The sequence below is a fragment of the Podarcis pityusensis genome (assembly GCF_964106645.2).
Source record: "Podarcis pityusensis genome assembly, chromosome: 3".
In the NCBI taxonomy this organism is placed as follows: Eukaryota; Metazoa; Chordata; class Lepidosauria; order Squamata; family Lacertidae; genus Podarcis; species Podarcis pityusensis.
The window spans coordinates 36,245,498-36,269,528 of record NC_138026.1 but is presented as its reverse complement, the minus strand read 5'-3'; the positions used below and the strand labels follow the sequence as shown (position 1 = coordinate 36,269,528).

General features: G+C 42.1%; 1 protein-coding gene across 5 annotated transcripts in view; it reads right to left on the bottom strand.

Moving 5' to 3' along the window:
• ADGRB3 (adhesion G protein-coupled receptor B3) overlaps positions 1-24,031 on the bottom strand; it is a 461,010-nt gene that overhangs the window by 204,749 nt on the left and 232,230 nt on the right. For all 5 annotated transcript variants that reach the window (XM_080997952.1, XM_080997949.1, XM_080997948.1 and 2 more), the window contains 2 exons: positions 5,848-5,994; positions 4,135-4,210 (listed from right to left, as the gene is read on the bottom strand). In XM_080997952.1, coding sequence (XP_080854078.1) covers positions 4,135-4,210; positions 5,848-5,994 — 223 coding nt within the window. The remainder of the gene's footprint in view (positions 1-4,134; positions 4,211-5,847; positions 5,995-24,031) is intronic.

Sequence of the window (24,031 nt, the reverse complement as noted above, 5' to 3'; positions counted from 1 at the left end):
TCCTCTGGGATTCTCATTTATGAGGCCAGGAGGACTTGACCTCATGCCCACCAAAATCATGTGGAGAGTTTATATCAGTTTCTCGGTCCTCAGATTGGTCCCCCAGGTGACAATCATCAAACTACTTCCACCCAAACAGCCTCATTTGTTTTAAAGGTATTCTTGCATAAAATGCATTTTGACAACAGCAGCCTTAATAAGCTGTCCTGTTTTAAAGAAGCATTGCCTCGCATTTTGGCCCTTTGTCATTTTCTTTCCAGTTGATTCTGAAGGGTGTTTTGAGGCAGAAGCTACTCAGGATCACCACTTCAGATATCAGTGGTGAAGGGTGGGAGCAAAAAGTATTGCCGTTGTGGGATGCAAGCTTAAAAAAAAGCCCCAAAAACCCATCACCAAAGAAAAATGTAATGTAATGGGTTCAATCCAGATCTGCTCTTCCATGAACAAAAGGGTTCAGATCCAATGGGGTTGGTGATAAGAGGGGGAACTGGCAAAGAATGCTTCCTTTTCCTTCTGTCTGTAGGAGAATACATTTAGTAGAATTCCACTTCAGGGGGCTCTAACGCTAATTATTTTGATACAGATGGTACTGTAATTTTTCTTATCTGTATTTTGGTGTTCTAAACCACCCAACCATTATGTTAGCAATTTGCCATTGTTTCATTACTTATTTCTGAATGTGGTGCAAAGAACTGTTTTACAGCTTTTGGCCCTCTCCCGTTTGCCCCCCCCCCTTACACTGCCAGCACATACCTGCGAATTAAGAAACACTGGGGGGTGGGGGAAGCTTTTTTATGTGGCTGCATATATACAGTTGCACAGTCCCTTTGTGGAGTGTTTGCCTAATGCACAGAAGCGCATACATGGATGCCAGGGTTGCTTGTTTCATTTATTTATTTATTTTGCAGCGTTTCATCAATGTAAAAGTGAGTAAATGTAAGAAGAGGGAGAGAAATTGCAAACAGAACTGTTCATGGTTCGATTCTAGAAGCAACGTTAGAAACTCTCGGAAGTACTCTGACTATGTTATCCATGTGAAGGCTCAATGAGGGGGAAAATGGATTTTTGGCTTATGCCTTTGGCCCTGAGCCCCAGATGACATGTGGCTTGTCCTGGTGTCTGTGCCTTACAATGGACATTTAAGACAGGGGGAGCCTACTCAGCTACACTCACCTACTCCTAACTAAAGTACTCTGTTGTCTGTGCTGGTTATTTCAAAAATTAGCACAGCATTTCCCACAAAACTTATTACAATGCAGTGCATATCATGATATACTGCATGTCTGAAAGCAGTACATACATCAAGTATCAGTTCCTGCAGGATGACAGGGTACAGTTATCCCCTTCATCTCCTGCTTATATTTTCATGCAAAGTCCAAAATTCCTTTCTTCATGGCTGTATAAGTTTGTATAGTAGCACTGAAACATTCATCTGTCCTATATTTTACTAAACCTTTAAAAGGAGACAGGAATGTGCAGCTCCTACTTAAATCATCAGTTGGACCGATGATGTTTCCTACTTTGGCAACATTCACAGATTAATTACCCCCACTCCCCCCCAAAAATATCCATCTGACAAATATTTAGCAAATCCCTTCACCAGCTGGAAAATTTTCTGTTATGTCTGAGATGTATAAAAGATGCAGGAGAAATTGGGGTTTAAGATGCAAAGCTAAACAGAAGAAAAAAAAAACCCATTTTGAAGAAAGTGGTAAAATAATATTACAAAAATGAATATTAATAACAATAACAAACACAGCAACTCAGTCCAGAGACTCACTGCGGGGGCAGGTGCTCTTTGGAGCTTCTTCCCCTTCAAGATCTTCTCCATTCATTTTAGTCAAAGAGGGACAGCATATGCCATGTTATGTTAATGGAATGAATGACATGCTGCAGCGTTTGGTTTATGCTTTTCTCTTTTAAAAGCCCTTATATTTCCAGTTCACATTTCTGCTACCATGCAATGAAGCACTCCTACTGCATGCACTTATTGCAGACAATCAACTGCTGAGAAACGCAAGACAAAATCTACTAAGCACAGGAATATATTTTCATATTCTCTCTCTGCAGAATCACTGGGAATAAATATCGTGGTTATCCGACTCTGAACGAGTTTCCTCTCTTTTCAACAACACTGTAAATTAGTGTTCTATACTCCCTTGAGAAAGTCAAACATCTGTAGTAAAGACATTTTTAATGGTAAAAGGCATATTGTCAATGCCATATGCAGAGGCAGTTGTGAAACAACCATTCGTATTATGAAGTGCTGCACCTAAATCTCTGTGTGCTGGAAGTGACTTGGAAAGTGACTCAAAAGCATGCAATAAATAGCAGAGCGCAAAAGCAGATTGGATTACAATACATACATATTCCCCCTTATATATATCACGCTGGGCATAAAATGGTTCGATTAGCTTTTCAAGCATTCCATCAGTTTTGTTCCATTTCAATCAATGGAGCTGCTTATGTGCCATGTCAAACCTCATGACTGAGTACAGTTATCTAACTGAGCCCACTTTAAATCTCACATTATTATGAATCTGGCCCCTTCATCATTGTACTTAATGTATGAAACCCAGTCGTGCTGAGTCTCAAGACTGTTTTTAAATAAAGACCGGCGTTTCAGTTATTCTGGAATAGTTTATGTTTAATGAGCCTCCACTTATTGTTTATGAGTTTGTGAAACGCCTGAAGACACTTCTGGCATGAAACTTATGTTAAACAGGAAGAAAGCCTATACTGATTGCGAAAACGGAACCTGTGAGATCAGTGATGCAGTGATAGGTACAAATTATGCCATGCTTCAGTATTACCAAAATTTCTCTAAATTTGTCTTGTTGAAGAGAAATGCACAGAGGTGTGAGGAAGGGCCTCCCAACTGTCCAGACAGAAAAGTGTTTGATAATATCTAATTCCACAGTTCTGCATGTAAGGAAACTATCAATTAAAGTCAGGGAAGTCTTTTTTCCACAGGAAAGGAGATGGAGGGCAGAGGTTATGTCTCAGTGAGGGCTAAATAAAGGCAGCATATCACATTGATTTCAAGCTTCAAATCCAGGACAGCCTCTAATCGAATTTCTAAATAGAATTGTGCTTCTGAAAGCAGTCATGATGGTGAAGGACTTATCTATATTCAAAACATGTGTATGCTGCTTTATTTTAGAATTACGGGCAGTTTACAAAAATGAACAAAACACTAAACAATAGCAGTACAAAGTTCAAAAAGAAAGATCAGATAAAAGTGCAATTAAAAGTTGCAGAGTTTATGCATTTTTTTGTCAGCATTGGGGGGAAGTCCAAACCACTTATTGCTCCTTTTTCCATTTATGGGCCAAGTAGGTAATTTTGCTCAGTACCCAAGGCTTGCCTTCCTCCTCCTCACCTGCTGCTGCTGCTGCTGCCTTCTCCTGCATTGCCACAGAAGCTCCCTTGTCTCCATCTCAGCTCGCTCCACTTCCTTTAGATCAGAGGTGGGGAACCTCCAGCCAGGGAGCCAATTGTGAGTTTCCTGGGAATCCAAGGTGGCCCACGATACCATTTTTCCTAAACCATGTCCATCTGTCAACCAGCCGATTGTGCACCATTTGTGCAGCATTCAAGGGACTTTCCCCCAAGGTAGTGTTTCCAAAAGGTATCTTCCCCCCTCCTTTTTGATCAGAATGGGAGGAAGATCTGTCCTTCAAAGGACAGCTTTCCCCTCCTCCCCTCCCAATCGGGACTTCAAAGCATAGTATCAGCTGATTGACAAGTGGGAAGCCCCACCCACCTGTCAAATTTGGCCCACCAACAGGTCAGAAAAGATTCCCCATCCCTGCTTTAGATGGTCCAGTGTCTTCTGCATCTCCCTGTTTCTCTTACCCCTTCCTTAGAATTTCTCTAACTCTCAAACTAGGGCTGATCCCAGAGAGGAGTGGAGAAGCAGGCAGGACAGAGTTCAGCTGGTGAGATGGGAGGGCTGGAAAATAGTCTGATCTAGGCCCCAGGCCAAGTTGTCCATCCCTACTCTACTGAGGGGGAAAGTCTTGTACTGCATAAAAACCCATGGCAATTGCCGTCAGTTTTCAACTCAATACATCCCAGATGCATATTTTTGAAGTAATATAAATCATGCTGTCTCCTAGTCACAACACATACCTTAAGGTGGGTAAAATCAGTTCTAAATTTTTGTATAGTACTGCTCCAAGCACAAATACGGTGGATTCATCTAGATCTAAAATGAAAGTGGGGAAGAGAGGGAAAACAATGTGTACGTTAAATTTCTTGCCTTTCCAACATAGTCAGCATATGGGTACGTGAAAGGGTATTTATCATTGTGGAAGAAGTTCTATCTTTAAAGAAATCATCATCGCAATGTGAAATATATTTCCAAGTATGCTGTCATAAAAATGTAATATGATATATTAGGGTGCGGGGAGGGAAAGGTCTCTACAATTGGAACATCTCACAAGATTTAAAGCACTCAGAAGGCTGGCTGTTTTGTGAGATTCATCACTGGCCGCTAAACCGTACCAGCATTTCATGATATATTCTGCCCTGATTATGAAAGATCCATTGGAGTTATTTTTAGAGGACTTCCCCCACCCCCTTTAACACTGAAGAGGACAGATTTCCACAGCAGCAATTGGGCTATTGTATTCTAATTCTGAAATATCAAACCAATGCATATTACCTTAGGAAAGTCACTGTAGGAGCCAGTCTCTACACTAACACCCACTCCCGAATGGAAGGCGTTTCACACATTATGCAACAAGAAACCTGGTTTTGGCACAAAGGGTGCACTCAATAGGAAGCCACAGTGAATCTCAGTTGCCTGTCAAGTATACCTGCATGATGCCAATATTTATTTATTTGTATTCATACGACACATTTTTAGATGCATGCACTATACTCCTAGCAATGTAAGGTAAGTCTGTGTGTGGGAAAGGGATAACCATGGGTCTCATAAGAGCCCTCTCCTCACCTCCTGTCCTTCCAGCTGTCCCTCATTTATGTAATGTATGTACAGTGTACCTTGGTTCTCGAATGGCTTGGCTCCCGAACAAATTGGCTCCCAAACACTGCAAACCCAGAAGTAAGTGTTCTGGTTTGCAAACGTTTTTCAGAAGCTGAACATCCAACGTGGTTTCCGCTTGAGTGCAGGAAGCTCCTGCAGCCAATTGGAAGCTGTGCCTTGGTTTTCAAACACTTTCGGGAGAATGGACTTCTGAAATGGATTACCGTATTTTTCGCCCTATAAGGAGCACTGGCCCATAGGGTGCACCTCGGTTTTTTGGGGGGAAATGAATAAAAAAAAATTTATTCCCCCCCCCCCAGCCGCGGGGCTTCCCCTGACCCCAGCCCCCAGAACAGGCTGCTATCCACAAGCCTTGCGAGCCCAGCGGGAACTCCAGCCGGGTGCGCAAGCCTTGCGGACACCTGCCCGAAGCACGGGGCACCCTCCAGAGGGCGCCCCGTGCTTCGGGCTGCAGGTTGCTGCCCGCAAGCCTTGCGAGCTCACGGGAACTCCCGCCGGCCGCACAAGGCTTGCGGATAGCTTCCTGAAGCCTGGAGAGCAAGAGGGGTCGGTGCGCACCGACGCCTCTCGCTCTCCAGGCTTCAGCGAAAGCCTGCATTCGCCCCATAGGATGCACACACATTTCCCCTTCATTTTTGGAGGGGAAAAAGTGCGTCCTATAGGGCGAAAAATACGGTAACTTTGAGAACCAAGGTACCACTGTATGCAGAAGAGAATAATGATCTCTGTGTACTTTAAAATGGGAGGTTATTACAAAGCTTCTGTAAAGTGATAGGCCCAACCTATGTCTTCTCCTAAGAAAATATAAGGACAAGTGCTCTTTTAGTTTTTACCTGTTGACATAGGGGTGAAGATGTTTTTTGGAATGACAACCCTATCTTCTGAGTTTCGTGCCCAGTCGACCATTCCTTTCCTTCCTTTCATGGGGAAATTGATGTCTGTGAGGACAGATGCCGCAGGAAGCTTCTGAATGCTGGCCACTATTAAGAAAAAGAATAAAAGAAGGGGGAGGGGAATCAAAAGAACACTTGCTTTAACCTTCACGGCAGGAGCACTGAGAAAAGATCACACTGGTAAATTTTGACTATGAGGAAAAAGGGGTTAATAAAAAGTTTTAGAGGGTTATATTTCAAATACTAATTAAAAATAATGTGTGCAGTGTACATGCTTACTCTGAAGTGAGCACCATCAAATGCAATGGGACGGACTCACAGGTAAGTGTGCATAGCATTGCAGCCTTATAAGGATGTGAACTATGAAGAAGACAAGCTTATACGTGACTAATAGTCGGTGGATGGATGTTGTGGCCTTGATTCTCTCGCTTGTCAGCCAGGTTCAATATCTTAGCAGGGATTATTCTCTCTGTTGGCTCCTGCCCTGAAACTCACATGGAAGGACATAGCGGAGCTCTGTCTTCAGAGCATATTCTGAACTGATTAAAAATGACAGAACTAGGGAGAGGATGTTGAGAATTGCTTGGGGAGATATAACTTCTGTAACCAGGCTAATGAAGCAATAACAATGCCGATATCCCTTGCACAGGCCTAATAAGATTTGAAAACAAGCCCCATTAAGTAGATTGACATATTAGCAGTCTGTAGTCTTTTTCTGCACAAAGCAAAAAAACCAGCAACCAGCAGCTCACAAGCCATTTCCCATTACTCCTCACTATGAAATGTAATTATTACTGTTTTATTACACTCTTGCACAGCACATTTGATGAACGAAGTTCCATGGAAACTTTTTTTAAAATTTACCTTCACAACGACCCTTTGAGGCAGGTAACTGATATGTCCAGTTTACAAATGGGGAAGAGAGAAACTGACGGATTGTTAATTGCCCAAAATTATTATTTATTCTTATTTATACAGCACCAGCATGGAGTTATGCAGAGTACATTCATGGCACAGTGGGAGATAACGTCGAGGTTTCCTCTCCCCAACTCCACTGGCTCACTGATAATAGTTGTAGGATTTATCATTATCATTATTATTTTGCTGAATAGAGAGGCCCACTTGGTGCCTATTTTGATCTCTTTTCAGTGCCAGGCACATCATGTTTTGTTTGTCCAGGCTTTGTAAAACTGATATTAATGTGGTTTCATTATCTAGTATTTTAAACCTGCTTTTGGCAGTGCAGTGGTACCTCGGGTTAAGAACTTAATTCATTCTGGAGGTCCGTTTTTAATCTGAAACTGTTCTTAACCTAAAGCACCACTTTAGCTAATGGGGCCTCCTGCTGCCACCACGCCACCAGAGCACGATTTCTGTTCTCATCCTGAGGCAAAGTTCTTAACCCGAGGTACTATTTCTGGGTTAGCAGAGTCTGTAACCTGAAGCGTCTGTAACCTGAGGTAGCACTGTACTATATAGTTTTTGCAACTGCTTAATGCTGTTGTCATATTTGGTGGTGATGGCGGTGGCTTTTGTTGTTTTTCTCTTACTAGCTTTACATCAGGCAGAGGGGTTGGGTGATTCGGCTTGGGTGGAGCAGGGTTCAATTGGCCGAGACCAAAAAAGTGTTTTGTCTGTACTTCCTTCTTCTGCCCCAGCAAGGCTGTGGGAGCGATGGAAGCCCCGCTACTCCACAAAGCACTCCAAGGCAGGGGGATAAGAGTAAAAAAAACTTTTAAAACTAAAATAAAATTTTAAAATAACAATTTTACTTATTTTTAATTTTATTTACATTGCAATTTTATGCCTGCTTATATGCTGGTGTAAATCCCAAACGGCCTCTACAGCGGATGGAAGTTGCTTAAAGTTAATCAAAATATGAACTTTAAATTAATTTTAAGCAGAATTTCCAACCAGCATATCAAGGCAACAGCAGTGCAGGTGCTTTCCTGGGCCACACCATCCAGAATGCCTTGCTCTGAGTCCCAGAGTGATGCAGACAGGAGAAGAGGCAGAGCTACCACTCAGCTCAGGTGGGCTAATATCTTGCACCAGCCCCACTAATATTGATTTCCTTTACCTCTGCCTCCTCTGTGAAACTCTGACTGCTGCCCCAAGCCCGTTGCACTGCCCAAAAGCTAGAAAGAGCACCACTGTGTCACCAGTTTTCTTTATATCGGCCAATAGGAGGAATTGGAAGCAGAACTGCATCTCAGCAAAACAAAACAAAACCCCAAAAAATGAAGCAAAAAGCCCCAAGGCCTCTCTGACAGCTCAGTCATATAATAATAATTTAATAATTTATTATTTATACCCCGCCCTTCTGGCTGGGTTCCCCAGCCAGTCACTTGCACCCATCCTTGGCTTCAATGATTTAAGCCTCCTACAAGCACTTTTCCCATATATTCCTTGCAAACTCAAATGCCTCTTCATGTGGAAAGGCTAAGACCCCTTCACATCCCCCCACCCTCCCAATCAAAAGCAGTGAAAAAGCAGGATTCTCAACTCACATGGCATTCAAATTATCTGTTCATCCGTACAACCCTTAACCTCTCTCGACACACACAAACAGAACTGACACCAGCACCCACAGTCCTAAGAACCTTCACTCGCCCAACCCAGAAATCGTCTTACTCCATCGGTATCCAATCTCTCAGTAGAGACAGCTTTCTTTATTACAAAATTAATTCTGTTTGGTGAGCAAGCAGCTGTGCAGTTGCATCAGTTGAGCTCTTGATATGGTTTGCTAAGAGAGCGAAGGTGTGCATTTAACATATATCATCATTAGACATAAGTGAAAGTAGAATGCACCCTTTAATCCTCCCCCCCCCAAAAAAAACCTAGCCAGGCTGAAAAGGCATAATTCAACAGGGCAGATGGAAGGGTGGGGAAAGAGCCTGTTGCCGCACAGAGATAGGAGGGTGGTCAAGGTCTATGAGGGCACCAGTAAAAGTGTTTTAACTGCATTATTTCATTTTCAAGATGCTTTCCCCTCATATCTCTGCAGCCAGGTGACCCAAACCAGGTTCCCAAGACTGAATGCAACAACAAACCAGTTAGTGTAAGGTGTAAGGCGATATTTATGAAACAACTTCAATACATTCAATACAATGTAAATACATTCTTTATATTCCGGGTTTTCTGATCCCCAACAAGCCGTGGTTAGTAAACCTGGTCAGGTATGGATGTACAAATGAAACAGAGGTGAGCTAAACAAACTTTAGTTTAGCATTCCACCGGAACCAGGAAACTGTATTGAATGGGGAACTTTATGTAGTAACTATATTTAGGATGTACTAAAGTCCTGAACACAACTTACCAGTGAGTAAGTTCTATTGAACACTGGGGTCTTTCTTCTGAGAAAACATGCATAGGATTGTGCTGTTAAATTTGCAAAACCCAGCATGCCATTACAGTAAAATCAAACATGTAAACACATACCGGCACGCCATAGTTCCAAATGTGAATATGGAATATTAGTTTTTAATGAGAGTGCTCATCCACTTATCTGTTATCATTGCGACAAGAGTGGAAAATCGCACAATTAATAGCAGGCCCGAGCTGAAAAGGGTAAGCTGAAATTTTGTTTGCTCACCCCCCCCCCATTTTTTTAAAAAACAATAATGCCTTTGTTATATAGAAATCACTGTTATTGTGGCTTTAACAATCAGAGCATGATACCATGGCAACATTGCCTATTTCAAGTAAGATTCAGGCTACTTCTAAGCCTCTGACAGTCCTATGTACCATTATTCACATTCATACAGATGATAAACAATCTGTTCAGAGCCCCATTGCTAATGCGAGCCAGAGCGATAATTGTTTTTTTGCACACCACTTTTTCTAATCATTTTACAAGAAGGCTAATAGAGTTCATGCCATTTGTACACAGGCAATGATGTGCATAACCAATTTACTACAAATGCCCCAGAGAGGGGCAAAAGAGAGACAACAGGGACACCTTTAAAAGCAGTCACAACAGAAAAATTATGGTACAGAACCTCTCATAAGCCGATTTCATTTTAAAGGAAATTGGGATTCAAATTAAGGCATCAGTTCTACAAATCTTGTTCTACACTGCTTGACAACTGGCTCTCAGTCTCAAATTAACCCGGTTATGTATTATAGCATCACTTTAGAAAGGCTACATTTAAGGATCTTTCAAGCTTTTATTGTCTCTCTGTGTGAGAGAGTACCGTGGAAAGTCAAATTCCAATAGGTAGCACTTTATCACATCAACCCCAGCCTCTTCTGCATTTCAGAAAACAATTGCATGCTTCCTGGGGGGGGGGGGGGCATTCAGTACAGCCAGGCTCCCACTGACTGAATGGTACCCAGACATCAGTGTTCAGGGCTCAGACTTTACCTTTTAAAGGACTGGCATCATGTAAGCAGACTGATCCATCAGAACCAGTTGGATTCAGGGTTTTACTCCATTACCTGATCAGGGCAGTGGAGGCACATAGCTTTTAAGACCAAACAGTAGCACCAGCAGAAAACCAGAGATAATTTACTCCATAAGAACTGGGGAGCAGTGGTTGGAAGCAGCTTATGGCATGTATTAAAGGGATGAACTAGACATTTATTGATTTTATAACATATTCCTGCATTGGCAACACAGTGTATGTTTAAAAGGGGAAACTGGACAAGATTCATATTTCACACGGGGTAAGATGAGCACAAGTTTTCCCTAGCTCCTAAATAAAGATTTAACTAGTTTTCATTATTTATGCTAGAACAGAAGTAACAGGTTTGTTTTGCATATACAAAACAGACAAATCACTTTGCATTAAGGGTTCACAATAAGCAGTTATGCAAGAATGCCTATATAAATGAGAGACATAAAACAGCTAAATATGGTATATTTAATTAAAATGTTAGTTATTTCAGATCTGCTGCATGTTCTTGTATCAAATTAGGGGATTTAGACTATCCGTTAGTGTGTAGGCTAAAACAAAAACTGGGTGTGATTATATTATCCAGATTTGGTATCTTGTTACCTAACTCCACAAGGAACAACGGAAAATGTTGGGGAAGATTATCATACCTGGAATATAGTTCAATTCAACCAAACAAACAAATAAATAAATAAATAAGTGTCCTATAAATCATACCTTCAGGGAACAACAGTCTTAAATGTTTCTTTTTATCTATTAAATTAAAAATAATAAAGTGCCTTGCAGCACTTTAAAGACTAATTTATTATGGCATAAGATTTTGTGGATGAGGTGCATTCCTCAGTTGGCAAGTATGTGTGTTTGCATTACACATGCATGCACACACACACACACATGGTGGGTGGATTGTAAATAAATGTCACAAGATGCAAAAAACCACAGCTTTAACTGAAGTTAAAGTTTAACTGGATTTTAAAATGTATGCAATACCGGCCAACTGAGAATAATACTCCATGCATCTGATAAAGTGGGCTCTAACCCATAACAGCTTTGGTCATAATAAATCAGGGCTGGTCCAAGACATTTGTTGCAAACCCTTCTTTGCAGGGCAGGGACACACAATATTTGAGTTCAGATGCTTCCTTTGTTTGCAATACCTCTCTCTTCTCCCCTCCCACATTCCCTGAGCAACTGGGCTCTGCAATACATTTTCATGGACTGGAGGAAAAGAGTACAGAGGGCAAAATTAAATCTGCCACATAACTCCTAAGACAGAGTTGCATTTGTGAAACACAAATTTATTTTTAATTATATCATGTTGCCTACTGGTGAGAGAATGATGGGGTTGTGTCCTCTGAGGGCCAATTCACACAAACACTGAGCTAATGATGGCCTCTTTAAAATGAACTCTTAATTGCATAGGGACAACTTTTCTTCAAATTTTGTGTGCTGTGGAATGCACTAAGGCTGCATCCTTAGCACACATACTAGTATGTAAATCACAAAGGACTTCAAACTACCGGTACTTCTGGGTTAATATGCTTAGGATCATATTGTGCTGCACACATGCCATAGACATGACTTAAAACAATGCCTAGTTAAAATGGGATCTCTCTCTTTCTCTGTATGTACACAGCATGACATAGTAGAATTGCATTTTTAGTCTTTTAAGGTGCCATAAGACTCTTTGTTGTTTTTACACAGATACCACCCTCTAGAAGTTTTGATTTGTGGGAGTATTTTTAATTTAGTCTGGATCCAACCTGTAGTAAAAGAGTAAAAAGCTGTAGTACTGGATTAAATAAATAAATAAATCCAGTTTAATCCCATTCTTCAAAATGTCCCTGGTTTGTCTCCCTCTCACCCACTCTATTGCTCATGTTGATGAGGCCTGTAGATCTGTAGGTCTGCCACCCTCCAGAGAATCACCATTATTGCATATTATTATTATTATTGTTGTTGTTATTATTATTATTATTCCTCTAGAAGTGTATTTCTTGAGTCATATTTTGCATGTACAACAGACAGCCATTTCAGAAACATAAAAAGATAAATCAGTGTATTTAAATTCTGCATCCCTCCATAGTATATGCTCACTTCTTTTATGGAATACAAACGATCAGTTCGTCCCAGTCACCCCAGATGTCCAGAGAGCAAGATTCTTTGTGGCAGATAATCAAAGCACCAGATGGATAGACTAATGTGTAATATTCATAGGAGGGAGATGACTTGTATTCATTAAATTATGCCCCGTTATGCTATCCTATTGGGACCTCAAGTAATAATGCAGCACTAAACATTAAATTAAAACTAGGACAAAGTCTCACCAAAGCCAACAACAGAGTATCATTACCATGATTTGTGATGTTCAGAGCTGTGCACCAATTATGTATCCAGAATGGTACATGTATTCAGAGGGAGGTCTCGACAGACTTATTTATTAAATTAATATCCCATCCTTCCTTCCAAAGGACCCTCAACTCTGGGGAATCCAAAGAGTTGCTGAAGTATTAAAATAAAAATGTCCAACCTCCCAACCTCAAAGTTTTCTTTTTTTGGGAGGGCGGGGCAGACCCTAAGGGGCAGGAGAACCCAAAACAGCACTATTAGGACTAGGCACAATCAGCATCCAAAGACATTGGGAAAAGAAAACCCATGGGCTTGTTTGTGGTAGAGTCACAGAAACCCCTGAGGTTTCAAAACACCACTGATCAACTACCACATTGGCAAGAGATACTAGTTGAGAAAAATAAGGAGTGCAGAGGGCTAAGAAGGAGAGTGGGAAGTGGGAAGTTCTTTCTCTGCATCTCTTTTACTCTTGCTGATTGCTCAGTTTCTTTTTTTTCCTTTTTGCCCTCCTCAGAGAGAAATGGAACAAAGTAACAAGTTGTGTGGCTATGCAGAGAGAGGGTGGAGTTATGGCCACCCTACATTGTAGTCCACTGACAATACTGCAGAACAGATATGGGGCTGAGGTTGGTTTGGATTCCCAGTTTGAAAAAATCCCATTCCTTGCAGGTTGTTGCAAAGGTCACTTGCCCACTCAGACTTCCCCCTGAGCCAAATCAAGTGCACAGTTGCATGCAGGAGACACTGACTTTCATGCAGACTGGTTGCACTTTCAAAATCTTCAAAAATGAGGCAAGATGATATGCTTTGAAATTGTCCTCTGCCCCCTCCCCCACACTCTGCGGTAGGCTTTTCAGAATTTATTCTTGCAGATTTGGCCAAGAGGAAGCTGGATCATTTCACAAGTCAATATTTAACAAACTGATGCTTTTAGCTTTATATACAGAGTGCATGTATCTGTCTATCCTTCTGATTCACAGTCAATTCATTTGCCAGCTAAACGATGCTCAAATACCTAAGTGTGAAACAAAATGTCATAGTTTCATATAACTTTTCCCCAGCTTGCCTCATGAGAAGACTGGTGTTTAAGTGGAGGGGTTTTAAGTGCTTTAAGTAGGCAGATATGCTGTTTATCTGAGGGTAAACCTGGAATCCAGATGTGTTTCCACTCACTACTCTAATCCTCAATTATTTACCTGGCTCCCTTCAACCGCTCCAGCCTTAATTAATTGCACAGCTGCTACAATCAGCTTCACAGCCGCCACCACATTTCTGTTTAAAAACCCAAAGTAACCAACACTGGACTACACTTCAGGGTTGCAGTATACTAACTACACTACCAGGTTCCAGAAGATGGTCACAACGTCACAACTTTGCTGAAGCTAAGCAGGTCTGGGTCTGGTCAGTGCCTGGATAGGTGAAACGCATGCTGCTTTGAGATCCATGATGAAAGAAAGGCAGAATATAAAGGCATGTAAATAAATAAGACCTCCCATATAGAGAAAAAAATAATGCATCATTCATCCTGTCTCAGTCGTGGTTCCATTCCCTGCAAAATGAGTATACTAATGTTGGTCTCTATCTTCAGCTTCATTAGCATTTACAGAATTTTTTTTTTTTTTTTTTAAATGCTTACATATCACTCAGCACTACATCAAAATCCCAGATTACTGATTTGTTTTCTATGGGACAAAATTACTTCTCCACCAGCTAATCCTTGTAAACCTTTGGATGGTGTGACAGCAAGACTGCTAGAGTTTCAGCACCTCAAACAGCTCCAAGTGCCCAAGGCTGCTTTTACTAAAAACAATTAAAAAAGGGGGTAAAGTTAGGAACAGCTGTGTGTAACACAGAATAATAGAATTGTAGAGTTGGAAGGGACCCCAAAAGTCATTAATTCAACACCCCGCAATGCAGGAATCTCAATTAAAGCATACATGACAGATGACCATCCAAACTAGGAAATAGTCCACCACCTTTCAAGGGGGTCTGTTCCCCTATCGATCAGCTCTTATTGTCAAAACGTTCCTCCTGATGCTTAGTTGGAATCTCCTTTCTTGTAACTTGAATTTCCCTCTGCTGCTGTAGGCACTTACCTGTCAGTAAGTCCCACTGAAGTCAGTGCAGCTTACTTCTGAGCAGATACTGTAATACTGTATAATTTCCTTGATTATACAGTCATAGACCTGTAGAGTCGGAAGGGACCATGAGCTTTATCTAGTCCAACCCTCTGCAATGCAGGAATATTTTACCCAACGTGGGGTTTGTACTCACAACCTTGAGATTAAGAGTCTCATACTCTACCAACGTAGCTATAGGAATGAACTTCAAACACTAACTTGGGTCTGCTGTCTCTAAATTACCAAGAGAACAAGAGGGCAGGAAAAAACTAAAAAATGGATTTTGTAGAGTCCTGGAAGAGACTTTCTGGAAGCTGCACTACACTTTTGCCTTGTCTTTGGGATCTGCAATTCTGCCACCTCTTAACTGGGCAGTTAAGAATAATTTTGTATTACTCTTTACCTCCTGTGGTGTGATGTGCTCTCTCTCCCACCACCCACCCCATTCACATTGTATTGTTGTTGTTTGAAAAAAAGAACAGTCAAAAGTAAGATAAACATTTTGTAATATGGGTGTGAATGTTTCCTGGCATGAGTGTTCCTTGTTTCCTGTCTATTTATTTATTAAATTTATACCCCAACCCTTCCTTCCAAAGTAGCCCAGGATGGCATATGGAATGGATAAACATGCAAGTTGTGATTCATTAATTGTTACTAGTGCTAAGCTAAATGCAGTGGGTGTTGAAAACAGTTTTGTGCCCCTTGAACCATTCTCCTCGTTGTTGCTTTTTGTGGGGGGGGGAGTCTTAAAAGGTGTTAAAATTTTACAGGAAATGAGGATTTACAGATTTTTATTTTTAATGCCAGCATTTATGTACCTTTTTAAGAGGCTTAAAAGGTCCTCTCAATGCAGTTTAGCACACAAAACACCAGCAGAGTACCAATTATTAGTTTATGCATGTAGCTAAAGGCCTTTCCATGGCTTGCTTTATTACTCCAAATCTATTTGATTTATTCCCTAGAACCTGGAAAAACAGATTGCATTTGTCTGTTAGAGATGCTGTGGGGCCCACTAGCAGCTTCTGCTTTATTTTTCTGTATTTATATTTACCTGCTTAGGCTGCCTTTTGACAACTTAACAATACTAGGTTAATTGCTATAATTCGTACCATTATAAAGTACTGCTAAACAGTGATTGGCAGGAAATGGACTCAATAAACCATTTAGCCAGACATATGCATTTTTTTCCCTGGACCCAAGTTCTCACATGTGATATGGTGAAAAATGTTTTATATAAACACAGGTAAGATCTCTAAACAAAGTGCCTCTCCCTGCCCGCCCACCCCCCCCCCGAACAAAATATCCTGGCTAGTAAATTCACTGAAATCAAAGCAAAAAATAAAAAAATGCAAGGCACCTGAATGTTCCAAGAGGCACAGTAAACATTATTATGGAAAATAAAAGCTTTGTTGTCTAAAATACAGGAGATGATTAAAAGATCAAAGCCATTAAGATTGTTGCTTTGAGGGAAGATTTAGTGAACTAAAAATGGTCAGAGAACCAATAGTTACAATATATGTTTCCAGATGTCACCAGTGCAAATTTACTTAATTCATTTATGATGCTGAGAATCTCTCCACCTACCCACCCCACCACTTATGTGGTTGTCATTAAAATGAATCCATCACTAATGTTCTCTATTAGGTGAACTCTTTACAGCCTGACCATGGCTCTTTATAGTCAGCAAAGTATTATGCAAAAAGTATAATCTTTTCTGAAGCTTAGAGGCAGAATGACACAAAGAGAAAATTTCCCTGCCCCACCCCCTCCAAAGAACTCTGTGGTGATGTCATACATTAGTATTAGGGCAGCTCCTCGGAATAAATAGAAGGGTTTTCCAAGATGGCGAACGGCACTTAGTCAGCGTGAGTGTGAGCTCCCTGATTTATCTTTTAACATTGTTTTAATGAGTATAGAAACCTTTTAACTTTTAACTTTAGTTTTTAGTTTTTAGTCTTAGTTTTAAATTAGTAAGTAGGAGGACGCCTTTTTCTATCGGGGAGACAACCATTAACCTTGAAACTGGGGCGGTTGCATGAAGAGAGAAATGACTAAGCAACTATACAGCCCTGCTTGTGGGAGAGGAACTGGGAAACGTACCAGAGATTCTAGAGATATAGACGACACAGAGGAACTGAGATGCCTGCCTCTTGCTAAACAAACAAAAATTAGTGAATCTGAAAGTACAAAGGATATTTTTAATATCCCGGTTTCAAACTCTTTCACACTGCTAGCAGAGATGAATGACGAGGAATCCAGTGTGAAAGAACCTTTTGATAACCTGCCTACTAAACCTTCAAGCAATAATAATACTGGCATCCACTCGAATGTTTGCACTAGAGCCCGTGAAAGCTGCATTGACGAGATACTATTTGAACACTCGACTACTTTAGACCTGGTTGCTAGAACAGTGGACTATATCTTTAAATACATAAAAGACATCCGAGGATCCTTGGAGAAGATTATCTCGCTTGTATCCCTAACAGGTAAAGACAGTTCCCCTGATGTACCACCTGAGATGAAGCCCTTACAAATGCCCAGAGCACCCGTTTTACCTCATACCTCCTGTATAATTCCTCAAGCTGCTGGCAATCAGAAAAGTGAGCAAGGTGAGCAAAATAAGAAGGAACAACACTCTGCACCTCCTCACAAACTGCTGCTGCAAGCTACCAAAATCTGCCTAACGGTTTGCCCCTTTAGAGGCAAGGTGATAAACTGGCATTATAAGAGTGATATAAGGAGACACCTAGCGGAGCTTCTGAGGGTAACCCCTAGCTCTATTGACCTGAAGCATATTGATCATATTAGCAGCAGACCTCAGAGGCAGAGAGTGCTGCTCTCCTTTAAAACCAAAAAGCTCCCTGCACTTATTATGTCCTCAAGAAGCCTTCTAATTAACTATGGAATCCTTGCTACAAGAGTCTTTACCAATACCAAGATCTGCCCCCTCTTACCAAACTGCTTGTTCAAAAAGAAAGCAGTTAAGTCTGAGGGTCCGCCAATTGCCACGACCCCAACTCCCCTGGCCGCAGATCTAATCAGCTGGATTGACGCCCCCCTGCCTCCACTGACAAAGGCCATACATTTGGAGAATTCTACGGAGCGTGAGTTACTTCTATCCTTCTCCCAATTGCCAAAACTGGAGCGAACAGAGATAACGGACAGATTGGACGAGTTGCTACTCTGTCTCCGTAACTCAGAAGATCATGCTCATGTAAATAAGATGAATTCCTCACCAATTGTAGATCAGGCTACACAAGCCCAAGTGGTACCTGCTTTAACGACCTTTGATCTGCAACCTGGCTGTGCACAGCCTCGGGATGTCAAGTCCGGGCAGGATACAGTGGAAGATTCGACAACCCTCTGGTCAAATTCGGAAGCTGTGGCAAGACTGGATGCTCTTTTGGAGGCAAACCGAAAAGGATGCCTTCCACCTGCCTTACACTGCATGTTCCCTACAGCATCTGCAGATCCAAAAGGCCCACCCCCCTCAATCTTAGAGCATACTTTAAATGTAGAGTCTATGGACCTGTCGTTAAGTGATACTCCTGTGCACCAGAATCCATCCCTGCAGCTACCAATAATTAAGCCTCAATCCATGGCTGCTGCTGCGGTAAGTGGTGCTCGGAAATTGCCTGGTAAGCAAGCTACAATTACTTCCTTCTTCCAGCCTATTGTCCCCCCTCGCCGCATGCATTCCCAGGTGGATTCTGCCATGCTGGTTCCGCAAGGCCCAGCATGACTCGAAGGGGTGACCAGGAGATTACTTACTTTCTTATCCTGGAATGTAGCTGGCATTAAACCTAAGCTGATGGATCCATCCTTTGTCGCCTACATAAAAGGCAGTCATATTCTTTTGCTGCAAGAGACCTGGGCTTGTGAGGGCTTCTCCCTATCAGGGTATAAGGGCTTCTACCTGAATGCACATCAGAATTTACTATCTCCTGGCAGACCACAAGGTGGGTTGGCTACCCTAGTTTCTTTGGCCTTAAACCTGCAGGTGGAACAAATCGACATCCAGTCGTCATCCATGCTGGGTGTTAAGCTACAAACAGCGGAGGAAGTGTTCGTGGTGATTAATGTTTATTTGCACCCAATCTATAAGAAAAACCTGGTGGACCAAAGATGGAGGGAAATTCAACAGACTCTTGAAACTCTCCTAGAGAAATATCCTGAAGCCACCTTCCTAGTTGCAGGAGATTTCAATGGCCGATTGTCTCACTCTGATAAATCATTATTTGCTAAATATAATAAATATCCCTCACTACCCATTTTAACCTCAGACCTTTTACCCAGGAATTTTAAAGACAGTGTTGCTACATATGCAGGTTTTAAATGTAGACAAACTTTGATGGCTCTTAATTTTCACCTTTTAAACGGAGCTCTCAGTTCTGATTACCCTGCCGAATTTACTTTCTGGTCAGGCTCCCGAGCCTCTACCATAGACTTTATTTGGACATCAGTAGACCTAATTCCCAAAATTTCCAACTTTAGGGTGGTAACGAGGCTGGAAAGTGACCATTTTCCATTAGAACTTTCTCTGACCCTGGATGGAGAATTGGCTACCTATTCCTGCGTGCCTATTACAAATAACCAGCTTCAGATGAGGCCCACTGCCTTAAAATGGACCGACAATATGGCTCAACGGATAAATGAACTCCTTTGGTCTGACCAACTGCAAGAGACAAGGGACTCCCTTATCCAGGCAGTTGAGCCACTGCCAATATATGACAATTTAGTAGAACTGCTAAAACCTTCGTTGGCTAAGACCCCGGTAATGAATAGTAACCATTTCTCTCATAAAAAGTGGTTTGACGAGGAGTGTAGGCACTTCAAGAACAACCTATATAATGAATTCTTGGCATATAGGGCATCAAATGACTCCGCACCTAGCAGTCACCTTATGAACCTCAAGAGAAGGTATAAAGCACTATTAAAGGAAAAGAAGCGTGCGGCAGAAAGAAATGATTGGAAGAACCTTCTAAAAGCTGCAGAAAATAGAAATCCCTCCTCCTTTTGGCACCAAATTTCCAGATACCTGGGTAGACCGTTATCAAGGATAGAACCCCAAATTTCAGCTGACACCTGGGAAAGCTTCTTCTCCGTTTTATATGCAGCTCACGCAGCTAGCGGAGGAAGGTTAGATTTGGCCCCCTTGCCAGAGTGGGATCCTGTTACCTGCTCTGAAGTGGAAACACTTATAGGCCAATTTGAGGCGGGCAAGGCACCCGGAGACGATCTTATTTCCATAGATGTTATTAAAGCCAATAAGGATTGGTGGTGTCCACCCCTAGCAGCTCTTTTTACTTATATAAACAAAACAGCACAATTTCCTCCAAGCTGGAACTCTGCACTGATTGTGTTAATTCACAAGAAAGGGCCGCGCACAGACCCGGCCAATTTTAGACCAATTAGCCTGCTAAATGTTATCGGGAAGATCTATTCAAGATTTCTACTTAACAAATTAACGACCTGGATGGAAAGCAACAATATCATCGCAGAGGAACAGGCGGGTTTCCGCCCCGGAAGATCAACAACAGACCAAATCTTAATCCTAAATCACTTGGCCACCAAGTACGTTGGCAATGGCCTAAAAGCCCTCCACGTCGCCTTTATAGACTTTAAGCAGGCCTTTGATCTAATTCCCAGGAACCAGCTATGGACAAAATTGGCAGCGACATCTATCGACCGCCGCCTTCTCTTGCTGATTATTAATTTGCATACAAATACCCTCTTGAGGATTAGGATAGATAGTAAGGGGCTAGTCTCCAATCCGGTTGCCACCACTAGGGGGGTAAGACAGGGCTGTTTGCTTGCCCCTGCTCTGTTTAACTTCTATATTAATTCGCTAGTGGTGCATATGGCAAATGCTGATTTCCATCCACCAAAACTGGCAGGACGAGCCTTGAATGTCCTACTGTATGCGGACGATGCCGCCCTATTAGCTACCTCCCCCATCGGATTAAGGAGGATGCTTCGAGCTCTTCATGAATATGAGACCCAACACGAGCTCCAATTAAATTATGCCAAGACCAAAATAATGGTCTTTGCTGCTCGACCGAAACCTAATTTATGGTCAATTAATGGTATTCCTTTAGAGCAGGTCAGTTGCTTCAAGTACCTGGGTCAGGTTGTAAGATCAAATAGGTCCTTCCTGGCGCACAGAGAATACATAGCCTCGAACGCATCCAAAGCAGCCCTGATGATTAGAACCCTGTACTCCAAGAAACAGGCACAAACTGTCAATGTTGCCTTACGTCTCTTTAAAATGAAAGTCCTCCCTCTTCTGCTGGTGGGCATTGCCTTGGGCTCACGTAGGGATTTTGAAAAATTGGAATCTATCCAAACCCAATTCCTCAGGGCCATACTCAGGATCCCCCCCTCTGTGGCAGGTGCGATCATGAGACTGGAAACCGGTTGTCAAGCCTTTAGGTATGTGGCCCTGAAAGCGAAGTTATGGCTATGGCTCAAGCTCTGTTTCAGACCGGTGGGTTTGGCCCCCTTGATTCTGAGGGATAACTTTAAATCTCCATGGGAAGGGGAGATAGTGGAGGAAGTGCAGAAGTGTGGGTTGTCCTCCCTTTATATAGAGTCCATGACGTATAGCCACGCAAAGGCGGTGATCGCGCAAAGATTAAGGGATATTGCCAGACAGGAGGACATAGCCCGTGTGAAACCTGGGTTGTTTCTGGGGGAGCAGTTGTATCGGGCTGCTCCAGCTCGCTACCTGGCGGATATCCACTACGTGGAATACCGCAGACTGTTTACTGCGGCTAGGCTGAATGTTCTTGACTCGGCGGTCCTGAAGGGAAGATATGGAGGAGTCCCATATGACCAGAGATTATGCCACTGTGCATTGGGTGAGGTAGAATCCACAGAGCACATTTTATTGAGCTGTCCCTTCTACAACGATTTAAGACAGTATCTTATAACTCCATACTTACCCCAGCTCAGTTCCCGACAAAGAGGAAAGCAGACAGCATATCTGCTAAATAAGTCTTCTGGGAAAACAACCTTGTCAGTGGCTAAATTTCTTTTCCTGGCACTCAAGTGTCGGAAACGTATAATTGAATGCTTTGATGTGGGTTATCTGTGAGAGGTCTAGTACTGTGGCCCTACCTTACTTATGTACCTTATGTAACTTATGATGTTATAGTTTATAATTATTGTGTAATGTTTTAATTCTGACTATCGGTCGAATAAAGAAATTGATTGATTGATTGATTGGTATTAGGGCAGGGAATGGATAGGAGGTGGTGACTTGTAACACACACATGCAGGACAGCAAGTTGGGTCTTGGAGCTTAATGGATTAAAAGAGACAGGCACACCCTTACAGTAGCCTCTGGAAATAACAAGGTCAAGAATGGGGATTGCCCGATAAGATGGCTATGCCCCACTTTTAAAAATTCATTTCATTTATTACATTGTTATTCAATCCTCCCTTCCAAAGGACCCAGAGTAGCTGCCAGGTAACATTTTATTCAGGTGCCATTTAAAGTTAAGGTGATAGAGAAAATAAAGGGTAAATTATCTGAGGAAGCAAAACGCTGTGCTGAGAAAAAGCTACTGAATGGCAAACACAATCTACATACACAGCTGATGCACCTGCAGAGTTATTCACTAAGCTTAGGTTCCAGGGACGAGCTTCAAAATATAACCTGGTCCTGCATAGTTATAAGTTACAGAGACCATTGCAACAATCTTCCATCGCCATGTCTTTTCACAGGTGGCAAACAATAGGCACCATTAAGAACCATTAGGCTCCCTTGTTTCTGCATTCTCGCTCTCTCTGTGCATATATAAGAAACTCCAATGAAAATCCCTGTTATTATGTATTTTACATGGCTGTTTATTTGTATATATTTTAAAATTTTAGATATGGATGTTATATGGCGTTTCATGATGGCCTATACTTGTAATGCCTAATAAAGGTTTGGCAAAGAAGGGGAGAGGGAGAGAGGGAGAGGGAGAGAGAGATGCAGTCATCACTGCAGCACTGGTATGGTGTAACAAGACCTGTTTAACTTCAAGCCAGGGACCACACTGGGGGGGGGGGGGGGAGGCACAGATGTACCAGCACTTAACTGTTATTTCTACGTCCTCAACTTTCCTTGCTAAAGAACCAAAATGGTGTCTGTCTGTGTTGAAAAATTCAGTACATATAGTTGCTTAAACACAAAACTAGTAGCAAAACCTAGCTGTGCCTGTGCTTCTGGCATGCATATTTTATATCTTAAAAAGGTAAAGGGACCCCTGACTGTTAGGTCCAGTCGTGGACTACTCCGGGGTTGTGGTGCTCATCTTGCTTTACTGGCTGAGGGAGCCGGTGTTTGTCATGTGGCCAGCATGACAAAGCTGCTTCTGGAGAACCAGAGCAGCGCACGGAAACGCCATTTACTTTCCTGCCTGAGCAGTACCTATTTATCTACTTGCACTTTGACGTGCTTTTGAACTGCTAGGTTGGCAGGAGCAGGGACCGAGCAACAGGAGCTCACCCTGTCGTGGGGATTCAAACCACTGACCTTCTGATCAGCACCACCTGCGTCCCTTACACACTTCTTATTCTGTTCCAGTCTCATCAGCTGTCAGATTATCACAGGCTACTCCATGTGTAGTTGTTGTCTGCCATGTGGATCCACTTGTGGGACCTGCATTTGCTCTTAAAGAGCAACCACTTGCCTTTCGAAGAAAAATCTCAGGCTGGAAGTTATTCTCTGTATATGAAGGAATGCCAAGCCAAAGATGAGCTGCATAGGAGCAACTTCTCAAATCTAGGCTCGGTGACTGTGTCACAAATGAAGAGATAAAGCAAGTATGAACAACACTTAATGGTCTTATTCACCAAGAATTTAGTTTGGATCCATTCAAACAGGTTTCAAACTTGTAAAGTGGAGAGGGGGGAACCTGTAGCTGTCCAGATATTGTTGGATGCCAACTTCCATAAGCCCCACCCCAGCACACCAAAAGGTCAGCAATAATTGGAATCCAACATCTGGTCCCTGACCCATTCCTCTTGTAAAGTTTGCTTGGTTGCAACCTGGAGATCTGCGCTTGTTTCCTTAAATTGCCCTTTGTGGCAAAGGGATGCTGTTAATGTCCCATATAGGACAGTTGATCTTCTTCTCTTAGTGTGGAATGCACAAACATCAAACTATTTTCTCAATGCATAATTTGGCTTGAGAATCATTAATGCCCTTTTCTGAGCCCAACCACCCTCTAAAATATAGTGAGAGGTGACCAAAGACAGGGCCTTCTG